The 20,509-nt window shown below is 36.2% G+C and overlaps 1 protein-coding gene across 1 annotated transcript in view; it reads right to left on the minus strand.

Annotated features, from left to right (window-relative positions):
* The window catches only part of ssh1a (slingshot protein phosphatase 1a), a 59,938-nt gene that overhangs the window by 11,364 nt on the left and 28,065 nt on the right, over window positions 1-20,509 (minus strand). Inside the window, exons 3-7 of the mRNA XM_073840620.1 lie at window positions 12,125-12,225; window positions 4,987-5,051; window positions 2,381-2,502; window positions 2,193-2,261; window positions 1,558-1,623 (exon numbers count right to left, since the gene is read on the minus strand). Coding sequence (XP_073696721.1) covers window positions 1,558-1,623; window positions 2,193-2,261; window positions 2,381-2,502; window positions 4,987-5,051; window positions 12,125-12,225 — 423 coding nt within the window. The remainder of the gene's footprint in view (window positions 1-1,557; window positions 1,624-2,192; window positions 2,262-2,380; window positions 2,503-4,986; window positions 5,052-12,124; window positions 12,226-20,509) is intronic.

The raw sequence follows: 20,509 nt of genomic DNA on the forward strand, positions 1-20,509 counted from the left end.
GCTCAAAAGACAAAATGAGTAAAATTTACTCTGATCTTCGAATTAAAAAAGTTTTCAATTCCCAGCTCTTAATGCATTGTTTCCTTCTGGAGCATCGGTGAGCATTTGAACCTTCTGTAATAGTGGCATATGAGTTGTCCTCAGTGTGAAAAGATGGATCTTATAATCATACAGTCATTGTTGGAAAGGGTTCAAATACACAAAAATGGTGAAAAACCACAGAACTTGTGGGACCTGAAGGATCACTAAACAAAAAACACAGTTATGGATCATTCAGATAACAACACAGTATTAAGAATCAAGTGTATGTAAACTTTTGAACAGGGTCATTTTTATAAATTCAACTATTATTTTCTCTTGTGGACTAGATGTAGACTAGCCGGGGAAAAAATCCAGACCCTAATCTATTAAGATTAAGGGTCTGGCATCGAGCAATGAAAAGGGCCTAACTCGAGTGGCGGCACCAAGCATGCATTTGAAACTCTCACTGCACGCAATTGAATAACGCCACGACCATTCACAAGCGGAGCGGAGCTAACTGCAAAATTAAACTCTTGCCGTATCCAGTCGGCAAAACAGCAAAAACGTCCTTCTTGCAAAGGAAGGATTGGAGCGCGGTTTTCTGTTCCTCTTTTATATAAAAAGCCAAGTCTAACACAACTGGTGTTCATCTGTAGCCATCTTTCAATAATGTTTATTAAATGATTCCGGATGTCGCAGCACTGTCATCAGCTTAGCTCGCCTCTGGCCCGCCTACATCAGATACACAGATTTGATTGGTTCCCAGAACTGCTTACGTAATGTAGTAACATGCATCATTGCTCAATGCCAGAGTGTCTTGCAGAGACAATTCAAATTGTGCTCTCACGAGACCTCTGGATTTCCAGGGTATATGTAGACATCTTTTACATGAAATATCTTATTCGGGTCAGTACTAAATAAAAAAAAAAAAACATGCATTTTGTAGATTCTGCAAGGTGTATGTAAACTTTTGACTTAAACTGTACCAATAATTCACTTTTATATCAAATACTATCCGATGATCAGATATTCACTGTACCATGGTACTGCCATAGTACTTTTTTGAAAGATTCACCAGATGGCAGTGTGGAGCTCTATTACATTAGGGATGTCAAACTCCCAAAGCACCTGTGAACATCTGAAAAACAGTCCACTCACATCATCTTCAACCCCTTAAGGAGCTGTTTTTTCCTACCCCAGTAACAAACAAGAGCACAAATTCACCCAGCCAAGTAGACAAAGGTTCTTGTTGGAAAAAAACAATTTACCTTGTCACCTGATTATGAGAGATGACTAGATTTATCATAACATAAATATTGTGAAAATAGCATTTCTGAGAGATTTCCTTAAGTAGTTTGTTAATCATTTAAATGATCACATTTAAAAACGTTTTTAACAAGTAAAACTAGAAGAACTAATATTGAACATGAGCATAAATCATTGTATATATCAGCATTTCCACTAAAGACTGAAATGTCAAAAAAAAAAAAAGCAAGTTTAAACTGCTCTAGTTCATTATTGATATTATTTTCTCACCACATGGCCTGGACTGACACTGGCTTGAAGATGTGCGTGCGCCCGGCAGTAGTCACACTGAAGCCCCTGGAGACATGAGAAGAGAGATTAAATAAGGCCATCATACATCATTACAACAAAACTACAACTTCTCTAAATAACAATACAAAATAAGAAATACTTTTTAACATTGTCACTACCTACATTTTCTATTGACAGAAGAATTCAACATGGTTTATCCACCTTATTTTTCCCATAAAAGTAAGCATGGCCATTTGTAAATTTAATGGGTTTAAATTTAAAGGGTTCCAGTCTCATCCGTGTCCAGCTATTGTTAGCTGTACAAAACAGCTGGTTTTGCTGCTTGATATTGCAAACTGGTGTCTTACCATATTATTTTAATGAACAATCTTAATTATGAACACAATGGTTTATAGTGCCAACAGTGTTACCGTTTACTGCACTGTTATTCTTCTTGTTATTTCCCTACAGCTGCTTATGAACTGAAAGTCTCACACATTAACAGAAAACAACTTACTTCCACATTGACAAAAAGGTGCATAATCCACGCTATCTAAATCAGTGCATCAAAACTTTAAGTGTTATCAGGCGAGCAGCAGCATTTCTTCTCCATTCCCAGAGGGGGCAGCACTTACCCATCACCATCTAAATGAATCTTGGTGTCACTCCACAGTGGCAGCACCATCCCAATAGAGCAGTTCTTACTGAGAATGAAAGAAAAACACCCTTATTTGACTTAATGTATTGTCCCTGCAGGAGACAAACTCTTAAACTTTTCTGGTGATACATGCTAAACTATATTTTAACAGTATTTTTAAGTCACCTGTCTTTGTTGCTGAAGTCCATGCCCAGCAAGATGTTTTCCTCAGTGTCTTGACGGCCATTTGTGTAAACTACCACCATGTACCGCACACGGTCTGACCATGCGCTCTCTAACCGCACCGCCTGTGGAAAAGAGTTGATTGAAACAAGTTTGGTTTGTGTAAAACAGGGCTCACATAAACATATACATACAGAAGAACAATATATTAAAGGGATAGTTCACCCAAAAATGAAAAATCTGTCATTAATTACTCACCCTCATGTCGTTCCAAACCTGTAAGTCCTTTGTAAATCTTCAAAACACAAATTCAGATATTTTTAATGAAATCCATGAGCTTTCTGAACCTGCACAGACAGCAACACAACTGACACATTCAAGGCCCAGAAAGGTAGTAAGGACATCGTTAAAACAGCCCATGTGACATTAGTGGCATTTTATGAAGCTACGAGAATACTTTTTGTGTGCAAGAAAAATGATATTTCTTCTCTTCTGTGACAGTCTCAGAAAAAAGTTCATGAGAATACCATGACACATGCGTGTTTTGCTGCACGGCAAGAGAAGAAATTATTAAATAAAGTTGTTATTTTTGTTTTCTTTGGACACAAAAAGTGTTCTCATAGCTTCATAACATTACAGTTGAACCACTGATGACACATGGACTATTTTAATGATATCCTTACTACCTTTCTGGGCCTAGAACTTAGTAGTTGTGTTGCTGTCTATGGAAAGACAGAAAGCTCTCAGATCAAAAATATATTAATTTGTGTTCCGAAGATAAACAAAGGTCTGACAGGTTTTAAATGACATGAAAGTGAGTAATTAATGACAGAATTATCATTTTGGGTAAACTATCCCTTTAACTCTTTAAAAGCAGTGGTTCTCAACATTTTAGACTCCACTGTCAAACAACATTCAAAATATGAATTTAAATGTTAATTATGATTGTGTTAATATAACTCAATTTGAATCATTTTAAGACTTAAGATTATTTAGGTCCCAACTCTCTGGTTGGAGAACCACTATTCTAAAGTCACACAGTCATTTTGCTTTGGGTGAGGAACAGACTAAACTGATGATCCCACCGGTGCTCTCAAATGGACTTCTAAAAATGACGTTTAATGACCCTGGACCACAAAACCAGTCATAAGGGTCAATTTTCTGAACATAGACTGGACATCATCAGAATGAATAAGCTTTATTTTGATGTATGGATTTGTTAGGATATGTCAATATTTGGCCGAGATACAACTATTTGTAAATCTGGAATCTGAAGGTGCAAAAAAAATAAAAAAAATAAAAAAATATTGAGAAAATTGCCTTTAAATTTGTCCAAATGAAATTCTTAGCCATGCAAATTACTAATCAAAAGTTATGTTTTTATATATTTACATTAAAATATCTTCATGGAACATGATCTTTACTTAAAGGAGAAGTTCACTTCCAGACCAAAAATTTACAGATAATGTACTCACCCCCTTGCAACATCATCCACGATGTTCATGTCTTTCTTTCTTCAGTCGTAAAGAAATTATGTTTTTTGAGGAAAACATTTCAGGAATGTTCTCCATATAGTGGACTTCTATGGTGCCCGTGAGTTTGAACTTCCAAAATGCAGTTTAAATGCAGCTTCAAAGGGCTCATATCTAGCGAAATGATCTGTTATTTTTGTCAAAAAAATTACAATTGATATACTTTTTAACCTCAAATGCTCAAATTTTGACATACCCTAACTGTCTTGAACCGGAATACACAGAGTACATGCAGAACCAGACAAGACGAGCATTTGAAGATCATTTAGAGCTCTTTGAAGCTGCATTTAAACTGCATTTTGGAAATTCAAACTTGCGGGCACCATAGAAGTCCACTATATGGAGAGAAATCCTGAAATGTTTTCCTCAAAAAACAATTTCTTTACAACTGAAGAAAGACAGACATGAACATTTTGGATGACAAGGGGGTGAGTAAATTCTCTGTACATTTTTGTTCTAGAAGTGAACTTCGCCTTTAATATGCTAAAAATCTTTGGCATAAAAGAAAAATCTACAATTTTGACCCATACAATGTATTTTTGTTGTGCTACTTCAGACTAATTTTCTGGTCCATGATCACATGTGACACCAAACCTCATTGGTTTTTGTGGTCAAACATCACTGATGTCATATTTGAGAGCTAAACCAGAAGGGAAAACTTAAGTATATAATACTAATAATATCAAATTTGTCTCTTTGTCATACAGACCCATTATGATCTTGGAATAAACTTGGAATCTATCCTATCGAGTCACAATGAACCACATGGATGCTTCAGTATTCTCCTGTTGTGATGGGTTTGGAATGTCATGAGGTGTAGTGAACAGTGACAGAATGTTCTTTCTGAAGACAAATACAGCTGCATGCACAATAACCGTCATGTCACAGGTGATTGACACTAGTATTACTATATATTTCACCATGGAACCTTCGGAAACAGCAGGCAGGACATTTTAACATGCCTTAATAGAAAAGAAAACAGTCTTCAGGCAATACTTTGACAATGAAACCCATTCAGCCTGACTGCATATAACTTCCTGCCAAAATGTTAGTCATTGACTACGTGTGTTCTCTCACCAGTTTGATGCGATCTTCAGAGCGAAGAATGTTGATCATCACCTGTAGATGCTGAGGTAAGTCACCTGTTGAGTGAAACCATCATTACAATCCAAACAAAACCATGATGACTACTTTGTTTATATTGACACCTGTGTCTTAAACACCTATCGAAAATTTATTGAAGAAAAACAACCATAAAAATAAACAAGATACCTAAAAGTGATGTCATATGGTTGCAGAGCCAAGAATAACACCCGCTGAGTGTTACAAATCAGTCTTTAAATGTTGGGTGGGAAGACAACAGTATGCTTTTGATTAATGTTTTTATAGCGCTGCTGATTTTACGATATTCCAGTACAAAGTGTACAAATACAAAGAGGTATTGTGGAAAGATATGAAAAAAAAAAAAGAGTTGTTTCTTAAGTTTACATAATCCTATTTAATTATATGATCAAGTATGACATGAATAAGCGACTGCATTGTGATCAGGTATGTGCAAATAAGTTCTACCCTTTGTGCCACAGATATCAATAATTATAAATCTGACAACCTGTCATCTTATTATAGTCCCTCCCCTTTTGATGCAATTCAGTTAGAGTTAGATACACAAGATGTGTTTACATTTCATTCTCCTCAACACAGACAGACTAACTCCTCTGACCTCTGACTGTGGTGCGGTCCTACCCAAACAAACCTCCTCCTACTCTTGTAAGCTTTGGCAGAATCCATGAGGCAATGATGTAACTGGACTTGTGGGAGGCCAATCAAAGTGTACGAGCAAGTTAAGAACAAAGCCAAAAACGTGTAAACCAAATAAACTCACCGCTTAAGAGCCAAAGCCTGTCATGTACACTCAACAAAACCAATGATGTGCTCTATGGTTTATTGGCTGCTTTGCATTTGAGGCATATATGAAAGGAACAAGGGTATGTTTTTTTTCTCCAACAAAACAAGCCTTTGGTCTTCTGGGTCTCCAAGAATTTACATAACTTTACATGGTTATCTGATAGAAACTGATATGTAAGAGAATCGCTAAGGCAGCGCAGGATGCCACAGCTTTGATCAGAGGCACACAAGTTTATGAGAATTATCGTTATAGTTTCCAATTCTCTGTAAGATATTCAAGTTTGGAACAACTGGAGGATGAGTAAAGTAGGGCAGAATTTGCATTTCTGGATGAGCTATTAGTAGGGGTCGACCGATTATCGGCACGACCGATTATTGGCGCCGATATTAAGCATTTTTACGATTATCGGAATCGGTTATTTTCAAAACCGATTTGCCGATAAAAATAATTTAATTTTGAAATGCGCTCTTTGGCTCCGACGCAGCCTGTCAGAGCTCACCACTCTGTGCCCTAGAGCAGTCTCCGCCCACCGCGCATCTGATTTGTTGGGAGTCGCGAGTCCGACCAATCAACTCGAAGGCTGAAGGCACTGAAGACACAGACAGAACGCTTGCTGGAGCTGCGAGCAGCGTGCGGCAGTAATCAGTTGTCTCTCAAAGGTAAGTCAGCAGCAGACGTTGATTGTGTTTCAGTAATTCACAATCCTTTATGGTGAAGTTGCAAACACACCTCAATGTTATCTTGATTTCCCGGATGCGGAAAACACGGACGGAATCACGGAATCCAGTCATATACCGTATTTTCCGCACTATAAGGCGCATCTTTAATGAATGGCCTATTTTAAAACTGTTTTCATATATAAAGGCGCACCGCATTATAAGGCGCATAGAATAGAAGAGGCAGTCGGGAACGCATTCTGATTGGATGTTTTCCATGGGTTTTTTTTATTAGTAAACTCATTTGTAAAAAAAATAACTTATTTAATTAAAAGATAAATTAATGTTTTTTTACCTTCATTTGCACTGTACTGTAAATTAAAACTAATGGAAATGTGTAGTGTCACATAGGCCTAGGTTAGGATAACAAAAAATTAGGCTATGGAACTGAGTGTGCCTATAATAGGCTATTAATGTTATAGTTTCATGAAAAGGTCTTCTTAACATCTTCTAAAATGAAGAATTAAATTATTAACACTTATATTACACATTGTGCATTTTTAAGCTAATCAATTGATGTGCATTAGATGATGAATTGGATAGTCACCTCATTAGATTTAGCCATCAGAAAATAATTAATGAGAAATTATTATAGCTTATGCTATTACATGAACATTTCTAACATGTAAATAATTTGAAGCCAAATAGTTATATTTCCCCAAGCTGTTTAGCTTTAATACAGTATGCATAGGCTTAATCAGGAAGCATACAGTGGCCCCACTTTTAACTCTCTCTTTATATTACCCTTATTGTAGATGGATGCACGGAAGAAGGCACGAAGTGCAGTGTGGGAGTACTACACTCAACAAACACCAGGGAAGGCAGTGTGCAAAACATGTGGAGATGTTGTCAGTATGGGTGGTACAATGGCAAAAAATGCCAATACTTCAAACCTGTGGTCTCATCTTACCAATTTTCATTTTTACACTAGACACATATCGGTTCAAAATATCGTTTATCGGTGCATTTGATCTGTAATAATCGGTATCAACATCGGCCCTGAAAAACACATATCGGTCGACCTCTAGCTATTAGTTTAATAATTATTCAAAATAACTTAGCACAGTTTGACACATAGCACAGTTTTCTCCATCAGCTATGAATTTGACAGCGATTCGTCATTTAATTTCAGGGGTTTTGTCATGAGTCAATCCATATGACTAACACTGATGCATTTAAAATCAAAGTATTCAACAAATCTACTCATAACAATGATTTAAATACACTTCCAGTCAAACGTTTTCAAACAGTAAGTTTTTTTTTTTTAAAGGAGGTCTCTTCTGCTCACCAAGCCTGCATTTATTTGATTCAAAGTACAGCAAAAACAGTAAAAATTTGAAATATTTTTACTATTTAAAATTTAAAAAACTTTTAAAATGTAATTTATTCCTGTGATCAAAGGTGAATTTTCAGCATCATTACTCCAATTTTAAGTGTCAGAAATCATTCTAATATGCTGATTTGCTGTTCAAGAAACATTTATTATTATCAATATTTAAAACAGTTAGGTAATTTTTTTTCAGGATTTTATCTGAAATATAAAGCTTTTGTAACATTATACACTATACCATTCAAAAGCTTGGAGTCAGTTAAAAAAAATTTGGGAGGGGGGTGATAGAAATTAATACTTTTATTTAGCAAAAGTGCTTTAAATTGATCAAAAGTGATGATAAAGACATTACATTTTTCTAACATAACAAAAGATTTCTCTTTCAGGTAAATGCTGTTCTTTCTATTAATCAAAGAAACTTGAAAAAAGAATATTAGAATGATTTCTGAAGAATCATGTGGCTGGAGTAATTATGCTAAAAATCCAGCTTTGAAATCACAGGAATAAATTACATTTTAAAATATATTCAAATAGAAAATAATAATTTTAATAGTAAAAATATGTAAAAAAATTTTTTACTGTTTTCGCAGTACTATGGATCAAATAAATGCAGGGTTGGTGAGCAAAAGAGACTTAATTTTTATCTTTATTTAGACATTTAATCCAAATCGGCATTTTAGAATAATTTCTGAAGGATCATGAGACACTGAAGCCTGAAGTAATGGATGCAGAAAATATATATTTGCCACCACAGGAATAAATTACATTTTGAAATATATTAATATTTAGAAAAGTTAGTTTTTTTTAAATTGTAATAATTCACAATATTACGGTCACTTTACTGTACCTTACCTTGGTGAGTGTAAAAGACTTCCTTCTAAAACAAAAAATTGTGCCGACCCAAAACTTCTGAAAGGTTGTGCATCGAACACATCTCAAAAGACTGATTTGAAGAAAAATGTAATACCTCATGATATGATCTATTTAAATGTCTTTAAGCAGTACAGGTGTGAATCCATCTGCAAATATTATGGTGTATCTTGCTTTAGGAAGTTGGACAGTGTTTAATAATTCACCACTGATGCTATTTTTGACTGACTGGCTGCCGGCGCCATGAGAATGCAAATAGAGGTGACTGATGACGTCAAAAAAAAATTAACAGAACAAAAATAAGCTGAAATATATGTCATCTAAAAAGCAAGGACATTTAAAGCCATCAGGCTGGAGAAAAGATATTTCAGAGCTTAATTTAAATTCAGAATGAATACCGAGGATTTGCCTCATAAATGATTGTTAAACTCTATGAAGGTCTTTTTGAGAAAAAAGCTGAGCTATTCTCACTGTCAGAGAACATTTTGTACTTAGACTGTTACAGAGGAAGAGAAACCTTACATTGTCTAGTCTAACAGACATCCGCAGTTTCTCAGCGGAGACAGCTGACTTCTCCATTTTTAAGTACTGTGATGCTGTACTTTTTTGAAATTATCTAATTCTTGTAATCTAATTCCAGATCTTCTAGACTGTCTGCAATAGTCACTTCACTTCTAGGAAGTCTTTGTCTTGTTCCTCTTGTGATTGATGGGCAGTTGAGTTATCATTTGTGCACTGTGCAAAAAGGCTCATGACTCAAGCGAAGCTCCAACCCCACGCGCCCTGAGGTCAGACCGTATGTAAAAACAAAACCGCTCGTCAAACCTGCAACAACTCGCTTGTGATTAGCTCTACTGATGCGTTCAAAACCGGTCAAATCGAAACTTCACATCTCAATGAGAAGACAGGTTACATTATAATATTAGCTAACTGACAAAACAGATGCTTGATAATATCAGAGGTTTATAATAAAAACAAAAAAAAAAGTCAGTCTAAACCTGCTGTGATATGACAAACTGTCTGAAAGCAAGGCAAGGTAGTCAGTGCATGCATAAAGCCTGAGGGCTTGTTGTGTCTGCATGGTGTTTAGTTTCTCCCATAACAGATTCAATTCGCCCGCAGCAACTGTACATCCTTCTGTTTTGCAGTAAACATGTCGTTTAATAAATTTAACGTGTCACACGTGTTAGAAAGTGCTGGACGGATGGCGGCTAGGACATCTGTTGTCGTGCATTTGTGTTTGCGCTGTTGCCTCACAGAGACATTCATTAATTGACTGATTAATTAAATGTCTGCTTTTCTAGCAGTGGTTTCGTATTGTAGTTAAAATCATAGTCGTGCTGTACTATAAACTACTGTAGTTAAAAACCGTTTGTGAATTGTGTCTTCCAAACTAAAAATTATAAACTGTTGTCATTCATAACAACCATAACTGTTTTATTGAGTGCATTTACCTGTGATTGGTTGTTTAAAGGTGACGTATCGTGAAAATCTGACTTTCTCCATGTTTAAGTGCTATAATTGAGTCCCTGGTGCATCTACCAACCCAGAAAACGTGAAAAAGGACAACGCAGTAACTTTTATGTTTTGGTAAGCCTTTTTCTCCTCAGAGGAGAAAAGAGAGCAGTGGATTTATTGATTTATTTACTGTATATTATGCTGCTGCCACACAGATCTAATATAAACATGCAATTTTTACCTTCACAGACATATCTGACTGTTTTTGTAACCCCTGCGTGTTTTTAACATCAACTTGTGTGTATTTGACAATTTAAGCGCAATAGGACATGAAAGAGAACTTAGTTCAGCACGATAGGCAAACAGGTGTTTTTTAGCAAAGTATCTGAGGTACAAGCTGTGAAGACACAGTCCTATTCTGGAAAAAGGGGCAGGGAGCAGCAGCTTATTTGCATTTAAAGATGAATGCACGAAAACGACACGTTTCTGCCTTCACTCAAAATTAGCATATTCAAAATGATATAATAAATGATCTGTGGAGTATTTTGAGAAACTTCACAGACACATTCTGGGGACACCTGAGACTTACATATTGTAAAAAGGGGTAAAATAGGTCTCATTTAACATCATTAAAAAATTAAGGGGGAAAAAGGTGTATTTTTATATTTTCCTTTCTGAACAAATAGGAAAACAGTTAACTCAGTTTTAAAATATCGGCACCATAAACCACCAGGAATCACATAAAACAGAGAGATGTCCCATGTGCCCTGTCTATAAGAAGTGATGTTCTCACAGTGCCAATGTGCTGAGCTAAACTGCTAATCTGGCTAATCCACACACAAACACACACACACACACACACACACACACACACACACACACACACTTGTCTGGGACACGCTTAGGCAGTACAGAGTCTGTCCATCAACCGGACAGCATCTGCTGCCGGATTTCTGAATTTCTCTCCCAGGTCAGACACAGTATGCAATAAATTCACCCTTAAAAAATAACTATAGTACTTATAATTTCGACTAAAACACCACCATTCCAACAGTTTTTGTCATTAATTTAAAAGTGACCAATTTTGCCCAATTTTACAATGTGTCATATAAGTCTCAGCTGTCCCCAGAATGTGTCTGCGAAGTTTCAGCTCAAAATACCCCACAGATCATTTATTGTATCATTTTTTTGTATTGTATCATTTCAATGCCTATTTTGAGTGGAAGCATAATCACGCTGTTTTCGTGCATGTCTCTTTAAAATGCAAATGCTCCCTTTTCCAGAATAGGACTGTGCCTTTACAGCTCGTACCTCAGATATTCTGCCAAAACGCATCTGTTTGGTTTTGACTTTCAGGTATATCACGCTGAAATCATGCGTTTTAAAGCCATATCACTTTAAACTTCTGATATACATTTTTTCTGAGCACACACATCTGATGCATGCACACAGAAAGTGTCTGTCACACAGCATGAGAGTACTAAAGTGAGTTCTCTTTCATGTCTTATTGCGCTTAAACTGTCAAATACACACAAGTTTATGTTTAAAACCAACACGGATTACAAAAACAGTCAGTTATATCTGTAAAGATGAACAGCTGGGAAAGAAATCACAAGTTTATATCAGATCTGTGTGGCAGCAGCGTAATGTACAGTAAATAAATCAATAAATCCACTGCTTTCTTGTCTCCTCTGAGGCTGGGACTCTAAATAGTTTTCTGCACTTGTCTGTGCAGCCAACGACAGAACAGTTAGCATGCTTTCCGCAAACTGGTAAACCACTGTTACTGTTAAAACACAAATATTAATCACAGTAAAGGTGTCACTTTAAGTATATTTTCTGCCTTTTTGGCTAATGCAGAAACACACTGCTGTGTGATGCTTTAAGAAGAAGATGGATTTTATAGAAACCTGTCAAGTGCAAGCATGGACTCACCTGCATGTTTGTGGTGAGGATGACCTTTCTGACCCTGCGGACAACTGCCCTGCTGCAAAAACAGAGCGGCCCCCTTGACCATGAAGAAGCTCTCGCTTAAACTGTAAAAGACAGAGGGAACAAAAGGGTAGAGGAGATAATGTGAGAAACCTGGGCAACAATTGAACAAAAAAAACATTTAGACAAAACAATTTAGACAATGTAATACAACAAAGCCCACAGAGACCTAAAAGTTGTGGATTTTGGATATTGTGAAAGCACAACGTGGGTTATTATTATTCAGTCAATAAAATAAGAGAGAGAGAGAGTATATGGATATGTGTCCATTCTTTCCATATAAAAACAAAACATTTGTGAATGAACTACTGCACATCTTTAATTTGCATGTTACCAACCCATTTCACCATCACTCACATGTATGCTCACGACAGGTGCTTTAGGTCTGTGATTTCAGGCATGGCAGTAATTAGCCTCACATGCAGTTAAACACAAACACACTTATAGAAATGTGAACCACCTGAGACTTACTATTATTTTAATGCACTGTGGCACAAGTAAATCTTAACTGAAACTCAGTGCTGGGAAGAGACAGGAATACAGCTGGTAAGGTGAGAAATCTTACAGAGATTACTGATCTGTCAAGACAGCACTCTTGTCTATTATCAGACTGTCATAACAAGGCAGGGATGGCTTGCATTAATTAGGCTGAACACAGTGGAGTAGTACATGACATCGGTTGACAGTTTAATGAACTTGTGTGTTTATGTATACATGGCCTCTCCCTGCCCTTGGATTTGGTCTGTTTACTGTATATTTAAAATAAAATAAAGAGAGAAAGAGAAAGTGAAAGAGTGACAAAGAGAGACAAATTAATTTTTAAAACATTTGGTGAGATTTTAGGTCAAAATGCAATATTCCTAGTTGAAATATTTGTACGTGTCCCTACTAAAAAATTTTTAATTATATATAAAAACAGGAATTTTGTGAAATATGATTACAATTTAAAATAACTGTTTTCTATTTCAATATATTTTAATGTAATTTATTCCTGTAATGGCAAAAGTTTTCAGCAGCTATGACTCCAAACAGTAATAATTTTGTGGAAACCATTTATTTAATTTAATGCATCCTTGATGAATAAACATATTAATTTCTTTCAAAAGAAAAATTACAATAATCTGATTCCAAACTTTTGTTATGCATATATATTGTAAATAATATTCTGAATGTTTACATTTTTTACATATATTCACTGTATACAAGTACACTGCATACACTGCAACCAAAATGGCAGAGAACATCAATAATATTTATCTATAAGAATTCTTACTGTTCTTCATCCCCATTTTAGTCATAACTGAGTATTGATGGGCATAACATTTGTGACTGACAAGTACAAAACAACCCGTGAAGCCCACATTCATGTCACATATACATGTCAGGGACTTGTCAGATAACTAGCTGTTGACTGTGGCTCCATTCATGCAGCACACATCAAGTAAACATGCTCTTTAAATCACTCTCACTCTTCTGAATATTTAAAGAATCACATCAGTTAATGAATGAAGCTGTCACTTTCTTTTATATGAGAACGGTTTATCAACAGAACTGTGCTTGTGCAAATACAGCCTAATTATGCAATGCTTATCACTGGCCATTTTTCTCTGGCCATTTTCTAGATAAAATTTACGCTAAATAGGCAACAGCAGTGAGACTAGGGGTGGGCGAAATGACCAGAATCTTATATCACAATACCATGGTATAGTTATCAGTGCATTAAAGGGTTAAGACATTTCATAATTCTTGTCACCAGTGTCAATATCACTAAAAAACGACAGCCTAAAAAATATTTGTAGCAATAGCTAACAAAACTAGGGCTGCACGATTTGGAGAAAAAATCTAATTGCGATTTTTCTGATCAAAATTGCGATTTGCGATTTAAAATGCGATTTACTACTATTTCATAAAAGAGCTACAGATTTTATATGGTGGTTTTAACAGCACCAAAGAAAGACCAAGCATAATCACAAAGTATGCTACACTGTTCTACTGTTTATTTAAAACCTCTTAAACATTGTTGCCTTTTTTAAAATAAAGTTGTCAGTTATCATGACAAATTAAGAAAATAACTACAGTATCTTAAATAAAATTAAATTAACAATTAAAATTCTATAATAAAATATTATTAAAATCTTTTATAATAAAAAATATAAAAATATTTATATATATATATATATATATATATATATATATATATATTTATATTATTTTATAGTAAAATATAATTAAAATCTTAAACTTTTAGGAATCCAAACACACTGTAAACAATTTTACATCAGTAAAACACTGATGATAACCTACATTAAGAGACACTTTGTTGGGAAGTTGAGCCGCTGCTCCCGCTCATCCTTTCCAAATGGCGTTAACGTTATTTGCTTAGTACACGCAGTAGAGACCTGCACTCCTACGGGAGTATAGCGGGACCAGAGGCAACCGACTGCGGCGCGGGACAAAACTCGATGGGCGAGTGCGGCTGTTCGGGACGCGGGAAAATAAAATGATTCGCGGGACCCCCGCAAAATAGAAATATCTAAAAAGCAAAATATTGTTATTCATCTATTGCACAAAAGCAGCAAGAACAACTAGATACAACTTACAGCTATGATTAGTAAGCACAAGGATAGGCAGTCATCAGAGGTGTTTAAATTAGAATCCACTCACTGCTCAAATATTCTTGCACAGTGCTGAATATTGCGTGCTCGCGAATTAAAACACACGAAGTGTAGACATTGTGAAAGATTCATTGTGCATAATATTCATTGTGTTAGAGCTTTATGAGATCGCATATGAACTGAGATGTCAACTTTAGCTTTGTCTGCTTGCATTCTGCTATGGATACACACAGTAGCTTGCTCTTCTGTTAAGAAGGTTACTTTTATGCGGGCAGGAGCGGGACAAAACATGAATGTCGAGGCGGGAACTGAACGAGATAAACATATTTCTGCGGATGCGGGACTGAAAAATACGTCCCGTGCATGTCTCTACATGCAGTGTTAAAATGCCCCCTATTGGTTAAACTCTGCATCAAACGTATTATAAGCACGAAGACGTAATATGCACATGAAGTGACCTGTCAAAAACGACTTATATGCTTGTTACCACATTTGATAATCAATCGAAATAATCGCAGCTCTTGCGATTTGAAAATCGCACCCTTTCAAATCGCGATTTCGGTTTAAAAACGATTAATCGTGCAGCCCTAAACAAAACATTGTCAAAATTATTGATTTTTCTTTTATGACAAAATTATTAGAATATTAAGTAAAAATCATGTTCCATGAAGATATTTTGTACATTTTCTACAGTAAATCTATCAAAACTTGTATCAAAACTTGTTTTTGATTAGTAATATGCATTTCTAAGAACTTCATTTGGACAACTTTACTTTTAAACTTTTTGATTTTCTCAATATTTTCAGATTCCAGATTTTTAAATAGTTCTATGTCGCCCTATCCTAACAAACCTTCCATCAATGGAAAACTTTTCCAACAAAAGAGAGATTTTCTCTCTTTTGTTGTTTTATTAGCATGAATGACACACAACAGAAATATTAGACTGCTGTCACTTTATAAGCTGCCCAGATCCAATATTCTGTTACATGTGTTTTCTTTCTCAGCTGTTTTGCTTTTACTTGAAGGAACACTCCACGTTTTTTGGAAATAGGCTCATTCTCCAACTCCCCCGCAGGTATTAGTACACAATATAACTACAGAAGAGTCGAGTTTTAAATAGGAAAAATATCAAAACTCGTTCGCCATTTTTGTATGCGATGTTATTGGTCTAATAGGATTCAATGATCTATGCTAAGCTATGCTAAAAGTGATATCGCCAGAACAGGAGAACAGCTGAATGGATTTCAAAATGATAAAACTCAACTAATTAACTCGGGGGGAGTTGGAGAATGAGCCTACTTCCAAAAAAAGTGGAGTGTTCCTTTAAGACCTACATTACTGTGTTTATGAGGATACTTGCAAAAGCCATGCATTTATTTAATTGTTAAAGGCCTATAAAGCAGTAAAATGCACGCAAAATGTGTCTTTACATGTGCGCCTCTCTGACAGTGCTCAGAAACGGTCTCTCAGACAGAGCATATAGCTAAATCAGTTCTCTTTCGCTGCTGATTGTGTTTCAATGGCTTAAAACACTTGTTTTTAAACCATAATGCTTAGAAACATGTGCAAACAATATGTTTTCGTGACCATGTAGTACAGCAATGTCATGTGAGCATGTAACCACCATAGAGAAAATAGTCCAAAATCTCTACCAGTTGACAAATTTCTACTGGTAATCAGCCACTCCTAAGTGAGACAATGCTTTTCCTCTGAGATTCGTTACGGCCAACTAGTTAGACAACCCAATCACTAGTACATTTTAACAATACAGTAGTCAACATTTGAAGCGGATCAAAAAAGTTCATCAAAGTTGTCCTAAGACAAGAACGGGTATTGTTTTGGTTTTAGGTTTGCACATCCCTATACTATTCCACTTCTTTAATTTCAGTTAAATGGTTTGTAATTTTAAAAAAAATTATAAACTTGATACATTAACTAGAAAGCTACATAAAAAAAAGTTTCAGAAAGATTATGGGTTGGCTGTTTAGGAGTGGCAACTCAAAACCATCATGGTCTAGGCAGGCGAAATATTTCGGGGTCACATTGTTTTCTCGGCCTGCTGTGGCTGTGACCCTCTGCTGACTCATCCCTCTCATTTTTCCTGACTGGACTTCCAGTGTCTCAGCATTGAGAGGAACAAGCATCACATGATAAGCAAGCGGCAACAAAACTCGCATTGTACCCCCGACCCCCCCACCGCACCCTTCTCTTTATTTCTCTCCTACTTCCTCCTCCTCCCTTTCTCTAATTCTCTTCTTCAACTTTCTCACCCTCCCTTCAAAGGCCTCGAGGGTGTCAGCGGATCACAGAAGCTTTTGTTTCCATCCTCCTCTCTTTTGTTTCTCCTCTCTCTGCCGCGTTCTCTCTCTGTCCGCCCCTCTGAGCGATTTATGTGAAGGCTGGAAGCAGCTCAGTGCCGTTGGGCTGATGGATTGAGTCATGACTGCAAGACAGACAGCTGAAAATGACGATACACAAGCCCTGAGCAGAGTACGCTCATCTTCAAGGGTGTAATTATGATGTGAGTAAGAGTTTTGAGAAGAAACCGCTCTAAAACGTCTCTGTCCACGTCTCACTTGCATGTTTAGAGTCAGCCGCAGATGGATACGTGGTACCTGTTGTAGGACCAACAGCAACTTTGGTTGAAGAATCAAAACTGCTACACAAACATAAACTTGTGTTGCAGTTTTGATTCCAGATTTTCTAGTTGTTGTTTAGGGCTACACTAAAATCCTATTTATTGGTTAACTTGGTTTAACATTGCATTATATGTATATATGTATATCTTACCCTAAAATAATGTAAAATGCACGGATTTTAGAAGTAAAAACTACAACCATAGAAACAGAATTCCTTGCAAGACACAAAACACATTATGCTTAACTTACAAAACTTAAAACTTTAAGTTTTAGCACTCATGTACTCATGAGTCACAATGCAGAAATGAATATACCTACAATGACATGCCGAACTGATATACCAATCATGACAATGACCAGACTGATGTGTATAAAACAGTTTCTGTAGCTTCTGTAAGGTCAGTACAAAATGAAAAAATTATAATATTTAGGCAAAATAAGAAAAATGTACACATCTTCATTCTGTTCAAAAGTTTACACCCCTGGGTCTTAATGTATCGTTTTTCCTTCTGAAGCATCAGTGAGCGTTTAATCCTTCTGTAATAGTTGCATCTGAGTCCTTCAGTTATCCTCAGTGTGAAAACATGAATCTTAAAAACACACAGTCATTGTTGGAACAGGTTCAAATGCACAAAAAAAAAAAATCGGAAAAAAAAAAAGGAATTTGTGGGAGCTGAAGAATTTTTCTGATGAAGAGCAGGCAGTTTAACTGTTAAGGATAAACACAGGACTCATAAACAACTATCATCAAAAAAAAAAAAAAAAAAGAATATTAAGAATAAAATGTATGTAAACTTTTAAACGGAGCATTTTTTTTATTTAACTATTATTTTCTCTTGTGGACTATATGTAAATGTCTTTTATGTGAAATATCTTATTAAGGTCAGTACTAAATAAAAAATAACATGCATTTTGTATGATTCTTGTTTTTGTTAAAATAGTTACCATTTTGCAGATTGTGCATGGTGTATGCAAACTTTTGACTTCAACTATATACATTTTTTGTATATATTACATTTTATATTGCCAGAAAAACCTCAAAAAGATTCGCCCACCCAAGTAGAGGGCCAATTCTGATTAACTCATACTCACTTTCTCCCAAATGCAGATTTACACACATATTTTCTCAACAACCCCTCCACAGATGCATAAGCAAAAAATACTTTCCATATCACAGCAAAGCACAGTATCAAACACAAACATGTATGTGAGCCTAACAAGCCCACGTAAGTGTTAATAAATTCATGTGAAGGTCAAGACTCATTTGGCACTGGATCGTCTCCGTCTGACAGTATTTGTGAAACGACCATCTGCAGGAACAAAGTGGTACATTGACTTTTATATAATGCTCACAGTTTGCGCCTTAAACACAACCCAGGGCAAATACAAATTGCAAAATCAGACAACTGCATGCCTTTCATTCAGATATGCAAACATCATCACTACCTCTCAGGTAACACTGGCAAGCGCTCTTACGTAACAGTGACAAAACGCTGTTCTGATGTGGCAAGACAAGATTTTACAGGTCAATGCAAATCTACTGTATATGTGACCAACATAAAGAACAAATACACACGTTAGATCGAAACAGAGAGGCTCAGACAAATGTGACCCTGGACCACTAAACCTGTAATACAACCGAGATACAACTATTTGTAAATCTGGAATCTGTGGGTGCAATGAAATCAAAATATTAAGAAAATCACCTTTAAAGTTGTCCAAATGAAGTTCTTAGCAATGCATATTACTAATCAAAAAAGTGAAAATATATTTCTGGTAGGAAATGTACAAAATATGTCCATGGAACATGATCTTTACTTAATATCCTAATGATTTTTGGCATAAAAATATATAATTTTGACCCATACAATGTATTTTTGGCTATTGCTACAAATATACCCGTGCTACTTAAAACTGCTTTTGTGGTCCAGGGTCACAAATACGATGTATGCATGAAATGCTGCCAGCTGCTATATCTGGGTCACACATCACCTGTAGTTCAGGTGGATGTTTCTACCTCTGGACTATAGTTATTACTTAAAAAATTGTCCAGAAGTTACAGTTGGGTCTAAACGTCTGAGACCGCTAGTAAAAATACTTACTTTTTAAACATGTTTTTACTACTTATTACACTACCATTCAAAAGTTTGTTGACAGTAAGATTCCTTTTTTCTTTTTTAGCATTGTTTTTTCCTTTTTACTTTAATGACAGCAGAACTCAAACAGCATGAGCTCTGTAAGTTTGTGCAAAACCTTTTGATCATTTTCTCCAGCATTATTTGAGAATAATCCGCTTTGAGTTTCAATAAAATAAAAAACATCTGACTGTACAAATATCAATATCACAAATTAGTGACGTAGAAATAGCACAGAATCTTAAATATTTCACTTTCACTTCAAATCAAACAACATTGTTCATTTCCAGATTTAAAAATCTAAATCCCTGATTTCCAGACGTCTAGATCTTACTGTACAAGCCATGCATCACAATCAATCAAAGCCGTAAACGCCACGGCATCAGCACGGATTTTACTCAAGTCTCCTGCACCACTTTATTGATTCACTCACATGTGGTAGATCTGCCTCTGTGTGACGAATGCATTATCCACAAAGTACGGTAGCATCTTCAGCACAACTTCCTGACAGGAGTCCACGACCAGATGCATCCTGCTGCTGGCTGCAGGGAAATCTCCCTCGCCCTGGTCTGCAGCAGCACGCTTCGGTCAGCTCTCCAGTTGCTTACGACAGAGGGAGCAAAACAGTACGCAGAGGAGAGGAGGAGCGCGTCTGCAGCCCCTACCTCAGTCTGACGCTGTCTGAGAGTGTGTGAGCGAGTTCCTACTGACGCACTCCCCTCTCTCTCTCTCTCTCTCTTGCTCTGTGTGTGTTGGTAAATACAGATCTGGCCATTTAAAATGCGCGCGGGAAGTAAAGTGGTCTCGCGTGACGCCGGTGTATTCCAAGGGAACACGGAAAATACAATGACATAGGAAAGACATGATCAGTAGGGGGCAGTCATGTAAAGCACTGAACTGAAGCGGCAGCAAACATCGCTCTAAGCCCGAATGACTCGT

This window comes from Garra rufa, chromosome 5, assembly GCF_049309525.1.
Source record: "Garra rufa chromosome 5, GarRuf1.0, whole genome shotgun sequence".
Classification (NCBI taxonomy): Eukaryota; Metazoa; Chordata; class Actinopteri; order Cypriniformes; family Cyprinidae; genus Garra; species Garra rufa.